At 45.5% G+C, this 17551-nt stretch overlaps 1 protein-coding gene across 2 annotated transcripts in view; it reads left to right on the top strand.

Annotated features, from left to right (window-relative positions):
• Positions 1-1373: 1373 nt before the first annotated feature.
• Syx6 (Syntaxin 6) overlaps positions 1374-17551 on the top strand; it is a 183553-nt gene continuing 167375 nt past the window's right edge. For both annotated transcript variants that reach the window (XM_067106865.1, XM_067106864.1), the window contains exon 1: positions 1374-1533. In XM_067106865.1, the coding sequence (XP_066962966.1) occupies positions 1499-1533 (35 nt within the window). In that variant the 5' untranslated portion in view covers positions 1374-1498. The remainder of the gene's footprint in view (positions 1534-17551) is intronic.

Here is a 17551-nt window from a genome sequence, read left to right as displayed (position 1 = left end):
GCAGCAGGCAACGATAATGTAGTCTGAACTGTAGTGTGTGTTCTCCAAGGTTGCTCGTTCATCAGTTGTTTTCCTTATATTAAAGGGAGGTCTTTTGAGTAGTTAGAGCAGGAGAAACGAATTTGTACTGGCCATTTCCTTTATGAGTAATAACTAATCTGAAACCTATGGGATTTTTTTTATTTAGAATCATATTCTTTCTGGCAAAGAAGCAGGATGAAATGCGTTAACAAATAGGAGAAAAATGCCCAATAAAAGATAAAGTTAACTGTTCTAGATGTGTAAGGGGAAAATTGTAAATGAGAGAGAGAGAGAGAGAGAGAGAGAGAGAGAGAGAGAGAGAGAGAGAGAGAGAGAGAGAGAGAGAAGAAGACGAAGAAGAAGAAGAATTTAAGTATGTGTTGTCTTTTGCATTCTTCATACAAAATTACCTAAGGTAGTATTAGATCCATGAGTAAATTTACACTAATTTGTAAGTAATAACTATTTGTTTATAATTTCTCTTTATGACATTCAGCGTTAAACTGTACTTGGTATCACTTTTAATTATTTTCCTGATGACTTTAGTACACTACAAGTGAGGGCTGTAGTTGTTACCAAAGTTAAGGTTTGTCGAACAACGTCCCATTTCACTATATCAAAATACACTGATATATCTAAATTATTCTAAATTCCGGAGATATTAAAAATGGGAAAAGGACGCATAAAATAGTTATGAAATTGGAACCGTGTCAGGACGCGCTGGTAAACTTGATGGGTGTAAATAGCCACAATGCCCTCTTATCTCCTCGCTTTTTTTTTTTAGATACGCTTGTCATTACAAAGCCTTAGGATCCAAGTGCAAGAAATTCCAAGCAGTTATGATGTCCGGTATCAGGAAACGGACTCACGTCACCATAATCATGAACAAGGTAAAGATTGATCATGAAGAGGTCACGTTACCGACTTGACCACAAAACTTTTGTGCAGTACTTCAAAATTACCATGAGCGAAATGAAATGCTCTTTACGGAGTGTTGTAGATAGTTTGATGTTGATTGGCATTTTGTGCAACCGACAAGGAATCCACTATAAAATTATTTCGATCTACTAAATGGGCAGCTGAGAAACTGCATATTAGCACGGAAGCATCTAGAGAAAAGAAGTTGAAGTGTTGAATATGAAAAATTATGCGTTTTCTGTGGTAAATTATTTTTAGAGAACGGAAAACCTTTTAATCTTATGACAACTTGTAACTCTTTACTATATTGTACATATCTTATATTATAATAGTGTGAGAAAGATAAGCTGAATAAGTAAGGAAAAAATTTTTTGAATTATAAACAAAAACTATGAAATTTATACGGATAATGATGACCTTGTTTATCTTAAAAAGATGATGACAGAAGGTAGTATTGGAACAGTGCAATGTTTACATTCTGTAATCTTGATAGTGTTTATCAGTAACCTATGTGATTGTTAGTGACAGTTATATTGTATTTTAACCTACATATGAGGACATGACGTTGGAAGATCCATTTTTTGTTGTAAAGGAGTAAGTAAATTTTACTGGTCTACTGTTTTTGTATATAGTGTAATGATTGGGCTGAGCGTAGCTTGGACCCTAGGCTAGCTCTATTTCGTTGCTTGGGACAAGGCTATCCCGGAGCCAAGTGTTGGTGTTATTTCACAAAAATCCTTTCATTACGTTAGCAGTTTCTGTACTATTTCTTTTTATTTTGTCAATTTGAACAGCTGACATGGGGCCTCTATCACCACTATCGCAAATGAACAGTTACCAAAAGAGGCCTAGGCCTATTGATGACGTGAAGAAATAATTTTTGCTTCTGTGTTTTTTTAGTTAAAGCTTTGTCTGGAGTCGGGTTGAGAGGGGTATATCCCCCATCTGTCGGGTAAGGGCGCTATGCCCTACTTCAATTTAGCCTAGGGGTTTGTTAGTGGGTAGGCCATTTATACACTGGTAACTGTTTTGCATACACGTCAGTGTGTGGGAGCTAGAGTTGAAGCTTGATTAGGTTTCACTGGCAACATGATCTTACCGCACCTTTGAGCTATGGGTTTGGGGCTTGGGGCTTGGGGAACCCCATAGGTGTACTTGTTGTTTCATAAGCAGTCATCGCTTGTTTCCAGGCAGTAGGTTAGGTCGAAAGATGGCTTGGCCAGTGATCATATTTGTATATGTTAGGTAGCTAGAACATTTTTTGGTCATTCTACAGAAAAGCTTGTGGAGAACTGTGTTGTACAGCCCCATGGTGATGAATGTGAAGACATGTACAACACATGGTAAATTTTTCAAATGATCTCACTTGTACTGTATTATATACATCCTTTTCTATCATGTTCAGAGATCTTCTGTAAAATTACTCATTTTATAACTGTGTAAATTCTTGTCCTTTGTCCTTGCAGCTCATGAGCTACCTGCCTTTAAACCTTAAACCTTTAAGATCTACTGGAATATCTAAATATTATTGTCTCAGAGTTTAAGTTGTTTCCTCTGTGCCCAAATCTAATGAATTACTGTCATTTAGCTTTCCATCAAACTCTGTCTTGTCTTCTGCTTCATCTTCCTTCTTTAGGGGGGAAACCCAGGAAGACTTCTTGAGAAGCCCTGTAGGCCTTTGAATGAGCACTTTCTCCAGCTCAGGAAGGTGACAGTGTTTCCCCATATGTTTTAGGGAAGGCTAATGCAGGCCTCACTGACTGTGCTCAATATTCTGGTTGACTTGCCCTTCATGGACATGAGGACTGTTTGTAACACTTCCACCAATTTTTTTCCCCAAAGTATACATGTTCAAGTCAGGGTGCTCGGATGGTCCCTGGACTGTGTGTGTATATAGATGGGGTTTGCACACAACAGATTTCCACTGTATGGTGTTCATGGGTACTTGGACAGTCAATTTGCATTTGATTGTGCTGCACCCTGGTCTGCTCATGGTTTTTGATGGGCCCCAGGGTTCCACTTTCCTGTTCTCCCGTGGCTTCTACTAGTTTTGTGTTCACCCAGCATAGGAAGTTTTACAGGATATTATTATAGCTTGGAACCCTATTCCAGGCAAGGGATATTCTTGGCCCTTGGTACATTGACTGGTACTAGTGGTACTGATCATGTGCCACACCCCAGTGTGTGGGCATTGGAGCAGACTGGTAGGCTACACCTTCCTTCGCTCAGGAGAGGACCCAGCTTTTGTAGTTGGGGATCTGTAGAGATCAGACAGTTTCAAACCTGTGGAACCCCAGCAAGCCGAGTTGGAGCAGCACACTAAGGACATTGGGCTCATTACCGAAAGGCTTCCCCATTCTATACCTAAACCTGATTTTGTTGTTGGAGCTCACCATTATTTATTTAGGATGTTTTGGTCCCAGGTAGCCTGTGGTGTTTTTTGCCAAGTGAACTGTCTTATCTCTAGGTCAGAAAGTTCTTGCTGTCTTGTAGATCAGTCATGCTTCTTCCAATGCTGCGTATGTGCAAGAGCAGGTTCTATATGTCAGAGAATGTGGAGTCTACTCTCCTGCAGTTGGACTTGTCTTTCTGCAGACTGAAAAATAACCTCCCCAGGAGAGACTCCATCAGGAAGGTACTGCCTCTCTGCATCCTAGTCAGGAGCCATGGAGTTTGTTACCATGCCTACCTGCCAGGCAGCATTGTGCCTGGAGCTTTGACTGAACATGCTTGCTGACTTCCCTCTCACAGATGTCTTATCAGAGTATGAGAAAATGAAGTTTAGGAGGTTGCTGGTGTTTGGAGAAAAGACGTTGACCATCTTTTCTCATGAGAGAGCCAAATTGTGTCTTACGAAGACTGGATATGGTTTCTCTCCTTTTGCACAAATTTTGGCAGAGAAGTCTCACATTGTAGAACTGTCTTGTATTGGATACATCTTTTATCTTTGTGAAGGGCATGGTTCCGGCAGCTGGGCTGAAGAAATATTTGAACTCTTGGGACTCTCTTATCCACATGTAGTCTCCCTCCAACTCCCTGTGGGTTTGATAGAAACTGCAGCTAAATCTTTGGTTTCTGACGGACATACCCTCTCTGTCCAGTATTATGAGAAACCCTCCTCTTCCCAGATTGAGACAAGGTACATAGTCTTCTTCCTCTAGAAAGGGAAAGGAAGGTTCTGAGGCCTTATTTCCTCCCACCATGCTGCAGTCAGGAAGAAAGGGAAGGAGAAGGAAGGAAGGGGGACACTGAGGCAGAAAGTCCCCTTCTTAGGCTGCCAGAAATATTGGGATGTCTGTGATGCTTTTGGGCAATGTGGCAGAGACAGGAAATGGTGCCCTGGGTAGTTTGTGTCCTTGAGGATAGAAACAGAATAACCTTTAGGACCATCAGCCTTCCCATCTCCAATACTGATACTGTTCCCATCATATCCTTAGGATCTCCAAAAGCACAGACCCTGTTGGAATTGGTGGAGGGGATGTTGGAGAAGAATGCTCTGGTGACATAGACAACCAGTCTCTGGCTGTCGTGTCCTACTCATGGAGAAAGTGAATGAAGACCAGTCTTGACCTCTTTCAGTTGAACAATTTTGTCCTTCAAAATCTGTTCAAGATGGAAACTTCATGGTTAGTGTTGGATTCCATCAGAGAGGGCAACTTCATGCTTTCTATGGATCTGAAGGATGAATACTTTCAAGTACCTGTTCCCTAGGAAGTACCTCCACTTTGTCTGCAACGGGACTGGCTACTAGTTCAAAGCTCTGTTTTGGGCTGGTGATGGCCCCATAGTTGTTCACATGGGTGTTCACTCTCCTTGGTAATGTTTTGGGTTACTTGCGGAATATGTGCTTGCTGCATTATTTTGGTGATTGGTTAGTTCTGGTGTCTCTAGTAAGGGTGTGTGCAATGCTGAAGATTGGCGCTTGAAGTCAAGGGAAAGCAACTTCTCTTTTTTTCAAGGGACTAAAAGGATGGGTATTTTTCAAATACACATATATTTATTGTCTTGGAAATACCTCAGCTTTACTCTGGGAGGAAGGTCTTTCGTTTAGGACATTCAGTCACTTCCCCCAAGGTCTAATGAAGAGTCTATCTTGTTGTCAACTTGCACTTTTTCGTGAAAGGTATTCTGGATATATTCGAGTATTGGTTTGTCCTGATAAACTTGTTGCATTTTTGGCCATAGAACAACCCTCTTTTTGGAGTTTGGTGGTGAAGTTTGAAATTTTTGTCCTCTTAACTGACCAGAGAGTGACCACCTGGGTTGCGGCTTACATCAGCAACTAGAGTCATTCCGCAAACTCTGGGAGGTTGCTCACAAGTTCTTGTATTGTATCAGTGACAACTTTCTCGGCGATCTCACTGTTCTTTAGTTCCCCTGTTGTCCTTGTAGAGGTGGGTTCCTAGGGCAACTTTGCCTCCTTTCCCGACTTACAGTCTCAAGACGTTGTGTCTTCAGGGGATTGGGACCATGGAAACACAGGAACTTTACATGGGAATGCCACTCTAGTTCTCTTCCCCAGGTATGCTTTCATGGATGGATGCATCCAGTGAGGGGTAGGATGCACACCTGGACATTGTTCAGAGTGGTAAGTGTCACTAGGGTTGATATACAGTAAACCCCCGTATTCGCGTTCTCATGGTTGTGGACTCACTCATTTCATGGGTTTCTCTGTGGAACATATCTAGCCATCATTCGCGGAAAATTCGCCCATTGCGGTATTTTTCACTGAGAAATATTCACTAATTACTGTATTTTCATGTAATTTTCATGAATAAATGCACTTTTTGTGATAAAACTATTAAAATACTCAGGTATAAGCATTTTTACGGGGTTTTTCTTGGTTTAAGCTATCAAAATGGGCAGTTGTAAGTGTTTTTAGAGGGGTGTTAAGCATTTGCGGATTTGACCTATTCGGGGGGGTGTGTGGGACACATCCCCCGCGAATACGGGGGGTTCACTGTATAGATATCTTTTGATACCATCTCTACAAATGGAGACAGGTATTAGGGGCATTGGTCCTTAAATGCCTGTATGGCAAAAAAGGTGTTTGAGATTTCCAGGTTCAGAGCTTACATCTGGCTACCTCTCAGCACAACAGGTAGCTCTGGGTTTCTTTCTTCTCCATGCTTGCATTAGTTTAAGCATGGAAAATGGCTTTTTCATACAAGTAACTTACCAAGTAATTGCGTAGCTATAGGTTTTCAACCACGGCAGCCTAAAAATTCAAAATTTGTGGTAGTGCTTCAATTCTTTTGTGTAGGTAACAAAACCCCGCCCACTTTCAGGGAAGAAGAGGAACAACGTATCAAAGAACTCAATTCATTTTCTGCCTGCTCTCAACTAACATCAGTGTTCTTTACAGCCTTTCTTCATTGTTTTTTGGAAGTATTTTCAAGGAATTGGTGAAGTATTTGGATTTTTTTGTGGCCTTCAATGATTAGTTGCTTCATTAGCTATTTAGTTAACATTGTTGTAGCTTTTTCTCATAATGTCGAACTCTGGTTCTTATAGCATTTGCTTTTGCAGTGAGGGTGCAAGACTAGATTAACTAAGTCTTCATACGACTCTCATTCCAATTGCGTTAAGTGTAGAGGGCAAGAATGTAATAGGGATAATACTTGCAGCGAATATCAGGACTGGGATGATAAGAAATGGAAAGTGCTAGAGCCGAAAATAGGGCTAATCTAGAATCTGCTCCTTTGACTAGGCCAGTAAAGGATAGTACTGTCCCTTCGACACCAGTTCTTGCTATTTCTCCTATCCCTAACCCTCCAACTACTTTACCACATACTCATGTGCCTGGTTCTCATGCTTCCATTCCTGATCCCATTGTCAGCCTCGAATCAAGGTTCGATGAGAAACTTAATTTAGAAGTCAGTGCAGTGGCTGAATTAGGGGTGTTCCTAAAAGTGTTTTCAGAAAAAGTGTCTTCTAATGTGCATACAGTAGTGGTAGTGTTGTGCAGGTGGAGGAGGTGGCTACTTGTCCTGCCGGTGCTTTGAGACGAAGTTCCCTGTCCCGCTCCCCTAAACCTGGGAGAAGACACACCTGAGATCCAAGGGAGGCTAGTGGTGTTTGTCCATGGGTAGTTGCCTCCTCAGTCGACCCTGTTGCCCAATCCCAGGTGTCGACAGACGAGCATTGGAAAGGCATCAAAGTGAGTGCCCAGGTGTCAACAGACGAGCATTGGAAAGGCATCAAAGTAAGTGTGCATCACCTCTCATTGGATTCAGAAGGTTCCAGCTCCAATAAGAGGCGCTGGTGGCGCTTCCCTGCTTCGTCTCTCCCTTTCAAGAGGTGCTCTGATGGTGCAGACCGCTCCCCTCTTCCAGTCAAGAGGTATAGAGAAGCCAGTCATAGCCCTCAGCCCTCCTGCAGCTTTGCTGAGCCTCCTTCTGCCTCTATTTCGGCTTGACCCCTTGTGTCGGGTTGGCACAGCCCGGAGTTGTTTTCACCATATGTGGATCACTCATTTTTGGTCCCCAAGCGCCTAAAAGACCCACTTAGATGGCAGTCGTTGTTTTCTAAGCACCTCTCTGCCTCTGAGCACCTGTTGCCACCAGAGTGCTCAGCGCCTGCTTTCAAGCGTCAGCCTCCAGCTCCTAAGCTTGTGGCACCATCTCCTGTACACCCAGCACCAGCTCTTGCGCTCTCGTCACCACCGTTGCCCCCTCAAGCTCACTCTTCAGTTCAGGAGGACCCTTTGTTGGAACTGATTAAGCGTCAGCTGGCAGCTATTAAGGGATTTTTACAGAAAGCCCCCCTTTGCTCCCAAAGCCTCCCAGAGGTTTTTTGATCAAGCGCCCACTCCTCCTTTGGCATATGCTTCCCTGCTTAGATATCTTCTGGCCAGCTTTCCTGACTACTACACATCTACTGCCCTGGTTTCTTCAGCCTTGACCTTCCTTATTAGGAACCAGTCAGACAACAGTGCTTGGCTTCCTAAGTTGGTGCTTTCCTCCTCCTCAAAGAGGGAACAGGCCAAGGCCACCTTTGCCTGGCCTCCCTCTAGACTGATGCTTAGGAGATACCTCTCTTACTCTACTGGAGAAGCTCCCTCTTTGGGAATTGCTGCCTCCTCCCAAGGGGACTTCTCCGGACTTGTTGATTTGTCGCACCGCTCAGCTTTTGCGTTGGTGAAGATCATGTTTTTCTGACACGATATACAAACCATCAATCCTTTACATTAGGAATTACTTTCAGCAAAGCTGGAAACGGCCATTGAACTTTCAAACAAGGTGGTTAGGCCGTTGACTATCGTCCGGGAAGCGGGACTCTTGCCTACCTGGATGTAAACATTCCAATTTTGCTTTCGGCCGTCTTGCAATGCAGACGTGTTTCCTACTCTCTGCCCTGACTGCTGTTGAGCTGTTTTCCCAGTAGGATCTTTTCTTTTTTCCTTGCTTTGATTGCTTTTTGTGTTTGTTTTCATTATGCAGGCTCATGAAGGAAATAAACCTTGTAAGCCCGCCTTCCCCCAGTGTGTGTCCTTGGGTTGGCAGGAAGAAGTGTAGTAGCTTTAGGTCAAATATTGATGTGGACCCACACGCCCTTTACTCCTCTAGCAGGGGCCGTGTGTTCACGAGTATCTACTTGTGCTGAATGTCAGCTGAGCAGTGGGCAAAGTTTGAGGGGAGGAAACAGTACCAGGGGAAGCCTTCCAAGGTGCCGTCTGAGGGTTATGCGCCCCTGATGACTCCCTTGGTAGCTAAACCTTCGGGAGCGTTTCTTTCTCCTGGCAAATTTGCCCTTCTGGCTGCCTCTCCTTCGGGAGAGGACTCCCCTTCATCTTCTTCACTCGCTTTGTCGGGTGTGGAATGACACGGGGGGTGGGGGGCAGACGATCTGACCCTCAAGACCATTTTCCTTCTTGCCCTGGCATCGGTGAAGAGAGCAGGAGAACTTCATGGACTTTCCTTTGATGTAAAACACTCTAGGGGATGGGGATCAGTTACTTTTGATTTTGTCCCCGACTTTGTGGCAAAGACTCAGAACCCATCGGTCCCTGACACTAGGTTCGAGTCCTTCATGATCCCCTCCCTAGAGGACTTTGTAGGTAATGACCCAGATGAGATTCTATTGTGTCCTGGTAGAGTGCTGTGGCGCTATCTGAAGAGAACTCGCCATCTCCGGCCTGAGTGTCGACGACTCTTCGTTAGTGCTGGCTTGACCAAGAAGGAGGTGCCCCAGGAACAAGATTTCTTTCTGTCTTCATGAGACGATTAGGAGAGCATACTTTGCTGCTGGAGAAGACAACACTGTTGCCTTCCATCCAAGAGCTCACGAAGTCCAGAGCATTGGTCTGACCCTCGCATTCCGGAAGAACCTGTCGGTTCCTCAGGTGTTGAAGATGGGTGTGTGGTCTCAACAGACCACCTTCACTTCTTTCTACCTTCAGAACATTGTCCACAAGTCCTTGGACACCTTTTCCTTAGGACCTGTGGTGGCTGCTCAAAAAGTTGTGTAGCTTACCCAGCTCCTCTTAACAGGACAGGGTTGCATCTTGCCTAAGATGTGTGGTTGTGGATGCAGGAATGAGTGTGGGAGTGACTTGCCTCTCCTCCTTCTCTTCATCCTGGCTCTCTTCCTGCGGGTAGAGAGTGGACGTGCCGTTACATGCTGGATCTGGCAGTCGATGCAGGTAGGCATACACTTCAAGCTTCCGTTCTATTTCCTTTCAGGATCATAGAAGCAAACCTGCTCCTTCTTCTAGCAATGGGAGGAAGGAGATCATGACAATAAGACAAACCTGATATTTGTATTTGCCTTACTGTCGCCGACTTTTTAAGGTTCATCCTAGCCTATTTTTGTATGAAATGACGTCTTCGTCATTCATACGAAAAAGCCCAGAAGTCTGACAATTGATCTCGTGTTTCTTGTGACCCGATTACTTTGTCAGAGGCAGGTTTTCCTCCCCTCATTCTATCGACCAGAAAGGGAACTGAAGGTGTAGTGAACTCCAGTCAGTTCATAGAGACACTCAGATTCCCTCCTCCAACCAGTGAATCTTCCTAATGTAAAGGACCAATGGTTTGTATAATGTGTTGGAACAAATCACAGTTTTTAAAGTACAGTAAATTGTATTTTTCCAAACTTTACAAACCTGAGGTCCTTTACATTACATTTTCATGCCCACCTCTTGCCACCCCTCAGTCTGACCCTGGGCCAAAAGGCAAATTGGAATGTTTACATCTGGGCAGGCGGGACTCTGCCTCCCGGATTGTAGTTGACTGTCCAGCCACCTTGTTCGAAAGTTCAACGGCCATTTCCGGCTTCGGTGAAAGTAATTCTTAATGTAAAGGACCTCAGGTTTGTATGGCTAAGAAAAATACAATTTACTTTAAAAAATTGTGATTTTCTTGCTTGCCCTGGTTTCAGCGAAGAGGGTAGGCAAGCTTCACAGCCTTTCCTTTGATGTTTGCACTCAGGGAGATGGGGATCTGTTATGCTTGAGTTTTTCCTGGAATTTGTAGCAAAGACTCTGAATCCATTGGTCCCTGATGCCAGACTTGAGTCATTTTCAGTCCCTTCCTTAGAGGGCTTTGTAATTAAGGACTGAGACAAGATTCTACTTTTTCCATTTAGTGTGCGGCAGTACTACCTCAAGAGAACTTGACATCTCAGAGGTGAGTGTTGACGCCTCCTTGCTAGTATCAGCTCGACCAAGAAAGAGCTGTCCAAGAACACGATCTCTTTCTGGCTTTATGAGATAATCAAGTGGGTATACTCTTCGTGTGATGAGGTAGAAGGGAGCATGGTCTGGGCGAGAGCTCACGAGGTTAGGGGCACCTCCTCGTTTCTCGCATTCTGGAAGAACCTGTTGGTTCAACAGGTATTACAAGCTGGTATGTGGTCCTGCCAGACGACATTTACATCCTACTGCCTTCGGGACATTGCCCACAAACCCTTGGACACATTTTCCTTGGGTTCTGTGGTGGCTGCTCAACAAGTTGTGTAGCTCATTTGGCTCACCTCATCTAAGGTGATTGGTAAGCGGGAGAGAATGTGTGTGAGTGACTGGTCTCCTCCCTGTTGTCTTTTACCGTGCTCTCTCGTAGGGCAGAGAGGCAGGTAGCGAACCATCATATACTGGACTGTTATCATACAGGTGAGTTTATATGACAGGAGCCCCTGTCTTTCATCTTTTTGTAGATTGTTAGATGCATGTTGTAGATTGTTAAATGCCTGTCCTCCTCTCTCTGGACAAGGTACCAGAAATTTGTTGGTTTTCTTCCCATCCAGTGAAGTATTTTTTTGTATGGTAGCCTTTCGTCACTGTTGTTTAATAATATTCCCGATTTAGACTGTTATACTGATTTTGACTGTTAGCTAGTTTAGTTATGTCAGATACTAGTTCTTCTAGTTTCTGGTATTGCAGCAAAGGTTGCAATACCCGGTTAATGAAACTGACTTACAACTTGCATACCCTGTGCACAAATTGCAGAGGGCAAGTTTGTTCTATTAACCCTACTTGCGAAAAATGCAGGGATTGGGACGAATGTAAATGGAAGACCTTGGCTTCTCATTTAAATAAATTGGAGAGAGAACGTAAAAGGAAGGCAGCCGGTCAAGCCGGTGAGAAATTAGTTAGTCAGACAACTCGTAAGTCTAGTGATGTAGATGTTCCTGTTGTATCTCCTCCTATTATTCCTGCATCTCCTGTATCAGTTGATTCTCCTAGACCACCTACTCCTCCTGGCTCCCTCACTTCTGAGCCTGACCGATTGCTTCGCCAACATTAAAAGTAAATTTGATCAGAGATTAAATATGGTGGTAGGTGTAGTGGTCTGATTAGGGGCATCAATGTGTGTCCTTATGGATAAATTTGACAAGAAAAGTGAAAATGAAGTGTTAGTGGAGGAGGTGGCTGTTCGTCCCTCTGATTCTCCTGAGCATCAGTCACTGCCATACTCCCCTGAACCAGGGAGGAGGCATACTGTTAGCCCAAGTGAGGTCAGTGGGGTCTGCCCATGAACAGTTGCCCCCTCAGACCAACCTGTTGCATCCCAGGTTGCATCAAGAGACAGCTGCTGGAAAGGTGTCTCGGACGTTCATCAGCTCTCATCTAGTTTGGGAGATTCTTCGCCGAAGCATGGCATTTTCCCGACGAGTTGTGTCCTTTGAAGAGGCGCTCTTCTTTCAAGGATCAAGCTCCTCGACTGCCCAGCAAAAGGTTGAGGGAGCCTCCTTTCAGTCCTCAGCCTTCTTGCAGTAAGTGGGACAGTCCTGAGCACTTCTCTCCTGGACGCCAGGAATGAGTGTATAGTCACTCCTTTTCGTTTGAGAAGCGTTCACTTTCAGGCTCCAAGCGCCCTGCTTCACATGATCAACGTAGTCCTTTGTCTAAGTGCCCGGATTTGGCCAAGTGCCCTGTACTTGATGAGCGGTTTTCAAGCGTTGAGCACCCAGTAGCAGCTGGGCACCTTGTAATAACTGAACGTATACCTTCGATTGAGCTCCTTGAAGCAGCCAAGCTTCCTGAGGCACCCAAGCCTCCTGCAGCACCTGAGTTCCCTGACGCTCCATTCACTCTAGAGCTCTGCCTCGTCGACACTCATCTATTCCTTCTGCTGCCAGTGCCTTGGGAGAACCAGCCAGTGAATTGTCATCTGTTTTTAAACTTCAGGTGCCAGCTTCATCCAGTTCAACAACGAATTGTCCGTCTTCCTCGAGTTGGGATCCAGCTTTAGCCCCTCTTCAACTTAAGTTGGACATCATTCTGCAGCTTCAGCACAGACTGTCGACTGCTCAGTCTCCTTCCTCAGATCCTCCCTTTTTTCCTATTTCGTCAGAGGGAGAGGATTTTTATCAAGATTCTCTAGAGACTCCTTATGTGTCCCTTCTTAGGTTTTTGCTTCAGAACTTCTTGGATTTCTTCTCGCCTGTGACTCATACATCCCCAGCTTCATCCTTTATAATTAGTAGTCAGCCTTCAGACACTGTCGGACTCCCTAAATTGGTTCTCTTGTCCTTGTCCTTCTTGTGAAGTGGAAAACTGGCTTTTCGAGAAGAGAGAGCAAGGGAAGGCTTGCTTTAGTGTTCCTCCTTCTCGTCTTTCTCGGTCTCGTTACCTGTCTTATGCTACTGAATGAGCTCCTTCCCTGGGAGTGGCTGCCTTCTCCCAGGGGGACTTCTCAGGACTTATTGACACAGGGTGTAGATCCGCTCTTGCCTCGGCGAAGGTATTCTTTTCGGCGCAAGAGATGGACCACCTTTTGAAAAGTCTTTTCAAGACTTTTGAGGTTTTAAGTTTTATGGATTGGTGTCTAGGTGCTCTTGCCAAGAAAGCTCAGGATCCCTCTCTTCCGACTGACTGCTCTTTGGAACTTCTTGGCTTTCTCTCTTGCGCTGACAAAGCAGTCAGTGATAGTTCACAGGAAGTTGCTTCACTATACGCAATGGTCGTTCTCAAGAAAAGGGAACTGTGGGTTTCCTTTGCATCTAAGGGCGTGACAACGTCACAAAAATCAGCACTCCTATTTTCTCCGCTGAATAAACATCATCTTTTCCCGCACATGACCGTTAATGAGATCGCTTCCAGCTTGCATAAGAAGTCGACTCAGGACCTTCTGACACAGTTGATGAAGCATCAGAGAGACTGGACCACTGTACCCACCAGGACGTCTTCTCCTCTGCAGTCGAGACCCTTTTGTGGGGGCAGGCAGAGATCTGAATCCAGACGTAGGGGAACATTTAGGTTTACACCCTTAACCATCAAGAAGTCATCCACTAAACCATCAGCCCGCAATTGAGAACCCAGCCCTCCATGCCCCAGTGGGTGCAAGGCTTCTTCTCTTCTGGGAGAGATGGAGCTCGAGAGGGGCAGACCAGTGGGTAATCAAGGTACTCGAGGAGGGATGTTCTATCCCTTCAGGAAGAAGCCTCCCTTGACCAACAATCCCGTCAGGTCACAGGACATTTCCTCTCTCATCAACAAGGCCATAGAATTGGTCAGGAATTCCAAGTCGAAGGGGTTCTACAACCAGTTGTTCTGTATTTGAGATCTTCACTAGGATGGTCTTCTTCCACCATAAAAGGTTATAGAACGATGCTCAGCTCTGTTTTCCGTCACAGAGGTCTTGACACTTCTTCCAACCAAGACATTTCGGATCTTATTAAGTCATTCGATATTACCAAATCTAGAAAGGAGGAGAATTTCCTTTGGAATCTAGATGTAGTGCTTAAGTGGTTACCTAGTACCCGCTTCGAACCTATGCGTTCTTCCTTGCTGATGAGTTTGAAAAGAAAGACTTTTTCTAGCACCGCTGGCCACTGCAAAGAGAGTAAGTGAGCTTCATGCGATTGACAAGAGGATTGGCTTTTCAAACAGAGACACAGCTTGTTCCCTTTTATTAAGTTTTTTTAGCGAAGAACAAGAACCTTTCGCACCCTTGGCCTCACACGGAAGAGGAGGAAAGAGTGCTGTGCCCGGTGAGAGCCCTCAGGTACTACCTGCACCAAACTGAGGAAATTTGAGGGCAGTTTTCTAATTTGTGGTGCTCGGTTAAAGATCTCTCTAGACCTTTATCAAAGAATGCCCTTTCCTTATGCTTGAGGGATATCATTTTAGAATCTCACTCCCAAGTTGAGGATAATAACTTAAAAGTCATGAAAGTTAAAGCACATGATGTAAGGGCAGTCGCTACATCAGTAGCTTTCTAGCACAATCTTTCCTTATCCCCTATTCTAGAGGCAATGTACTGGAGAAGCAAGCCAGTGTTTGTGATGCACTATCTGTGGGACCTGGAAACTGTTTACGAAAACTGCAGTACCTTGGGACCCATGTCTGTAGCTGGCACAGTGATGGGTGAGGAAGTGTAGGAAGTATCCCTTCCTATGTATATAGCTCTTCGCCTTGTTTGTGGTGTTGAGTTCTGGGGAAGCCTGGAGGGTACAAGAGACTTGGAGTGCCCGCCAGTTTTTTAGTGTTGGGTAAAGGTCATGTTTAATTTTTATGGTGTAGGTGATTTTGTTGTTTGGTTTTTTATTGTGTTTTGGTACTGTGTCCTGGGCAGGGTCAAGTATCTGAGTTTTGTTGGCCTTCAGTATTGACCTTCGTCACAAAGCTTGCTGTATATGCTGTTAGTCTTCGGAGTACTCCTTCACTACAGAGTATCCCACTTCAGTAGAGGCAACTCTAGCTATACCGCCACGTCTCTACAGGTTGAGATGAGCGCCAACCAGAGGCAGTAATTATCTGCGCAGCTCTCTCACTAGGTAAGGAAACAAGAAACATTGTCTCAATGTTAGCCTATTTTAGTTCATTAACTTTCATATGTAGAGTGTTATTTTGCTGTCCATGATTCCCCACAACCTTTCAATGTGGAATCAGCTAAGTAATTACTGGGTAAGTTACTTATATAAAAATGACATTTTGTTCATGACACTTACCTGCCAGATATATATAGCTGTATTTCTCCGAAACCGACAGAATTTCAAAACTCGCGGCTACACGCAGTGTGGCCAGGTGGTTAGTACTCATTCCCGCCGCTGGGAGGTGGGAATCGGGAACCATTCCCATTTTCTATTCAGATTTTTTCTGTCGCCGGTACTGTTAACATCTGTTACAGTACCTCCGCCTCTGGATTTCGTTAACTTGCTTATTCCCACTTAAGTATTCTCTTGACTTTTGGTTTTGATTCTTGACTGTGGATTGGCACACGCTTTTTCTGGATTGTTGTGGATTTTGCTTATGACCTCTCTTTAACTATGTCTGGTTCTAGTTCTGCTAGTTTCCGTGTATGTTGTATGAGTGATTGTAAGGTGAGGCTACCGGAAGCTTGGTAGACCCTCACTCTGTTTGTTTGAGGTGAAGGCATGTTTGTCTTATAGATGATCGATGTAAGGGAGTGTGAACCTTTATCGGATGCGAGCTGGAAGTCTTATGATTCGTATGTTCGCAAGTTGGAGCGTGACAGGGTTAGGAGGTCTTCCTCCAGGAGTGTGTGCAAGAGTCAGGTTATTTCTCTCCTGATAATCCCAACGAGTTGATATTGCACCTGTCCCTGTGGTTTTGCCTTCGGGCCCTGATATTGTGTCTGTGGAGGGTCTGCCCTGGCGCAGATCATGAGTTCTATCCGCGGCGCCGAGAACAAAGTGACATCTCTCCAAAGTGCTGTGAAGTGTAGTGCCCCCTGTGTTGTGGAGGGGGCGCCAGATCGGCCCCATAATGCTTCTAGGCCTGGACCGCTGTCAGACTCCCAGGACTCAGGGAGAAGGCATGTCGAAAGCCGCGTAAGAAGGTTACGGGGCTTCCCACCGATCTGACGTCCTTCGCAGTTCCTGTTGTCGCTTCCCAGGCTGCCAGAGATCGTGGCGCCGCATTCTCAGCGACTGCTTTTCGCCCTCCGAGGCGCCCTCCCGCATAAGGGGTGGAATTCTCGTAAGGACTCTCGTCCTCTCAAGAGGAGTTGTGTTCAAGAGGACGCTGCTCCAGTCTTCTTCGTCGGCTAGTTATTTTGAAGCCTTTCCACCGCAGAAGAAGTCTAGGATTTCGTCTGATGAGGATGTTTCGAGCGCCCCAGCCGCTCTATGGAGAGAACTTTCTTGCTCCTGTGAGGAAGAAGAAGGCGTCCCCTCGCCCCATCGTCTTCCCATAGGATTGTCTCTCCTCCCAGACAGGATTCTTCACCTTCTAAGAAGATTTTGTTGGAGATGCAGCGACAGTTGTCTTCTCTTATTGCAGAGAAGGACTCTGCTCTCGCCGCCGCAAGGACTTGACTTTGCCTGTCAAGAGATCAAGGAAGTCTCCTTCTCCTGCCGCGCTCGCCGCCTCCTTCTCCTGTGTCGCCGCCTTGTCGCCCTGTTAGCTCTTCTTGCTCCTCGTCGTGACGCTGTCAACAGGACGCCGCGAGCTTCTTCCCCGTGGACGCTCGGTCGCCGCTCTTCAGGACGCCTGTTCAGGGACGCCGACGGACGCTCTTCCGGTTTTTGGGCGTGACGCCTGTGACGACGCTCTTCAGGACGCTCTCCAAGACGCTCCGCTGGACGTTCCTTCGGTTGCTCTTTCAGGACGTTCCAGAGCATTCTGTTTCTTCTGAGAAAAGAAGATCCTTCTTCGATTGACCTCAAGGCCTTCGTTCCCTAAAGTGTTGGGTGACTCGGTTGCTTCTCCGCTGTGGCGGAGAGGTTTCTGCCGATTCGGATCCTGCTGAAGTCGAGCTCGCCTGCTTCCTCTTCGCCGGACTACCAAGTTTTAACCAGCTTGCTTAAGGACTTGTTCGGGGACAAGTTTAAGCCTTCGGCTCCTCTTTCTCCTCCTTCTCAGCTAGCTTCCTCCAAAGCTAGGAGAGCTCCTGGATTTTTGAAGATGACTTCTTCGTTGGCGACCAAGAGGGCTTTCAAGAAAGTCAACATGTGGATGGAGGAACGGAAGTCCCGTGGCAAGACCTCTTTCGCTGTGCCTCCGTCTAAGCTTTCAGGCAAGGCTGGTATGTGGTATGAGACGGGAGAAGATCTCAGCCCTAGAGTTCCTTCCTCTTCTCAAGGGGATTTTACCAGTCTTGTCGACGCCTCCCGTAGGTCTCATCTGCCTACTGCTAAGGTTTCTTGGACCTTGTCAGAGACCGACCATCATCTCAAAGGTCTCTTCCGCACCATGGAGGTGTTT

Source organism: Macrobrachium rosenbergii, chromosome 7 (genome assembly GCF_040412425.1).
Source record: "Macrobrachium rosenbergii isolate ZJJX-2024 chromosome 7, ASM4041242v1, whole genome shotgun sequence".
NCBI classification, from domain to species: domain Eukaryota; kingdom Metazoa; phylum Arthropoda; class Malacostraca; order Decapoda; family Palaemonidae; genus Macrobrachium; species Macrobrachium rosenbergii.
The sequence above is the reverse complement of the archived record's forward strand: the minus strand, read 5'-3'. Positions and strand labels throughout refer to the sequence as shown.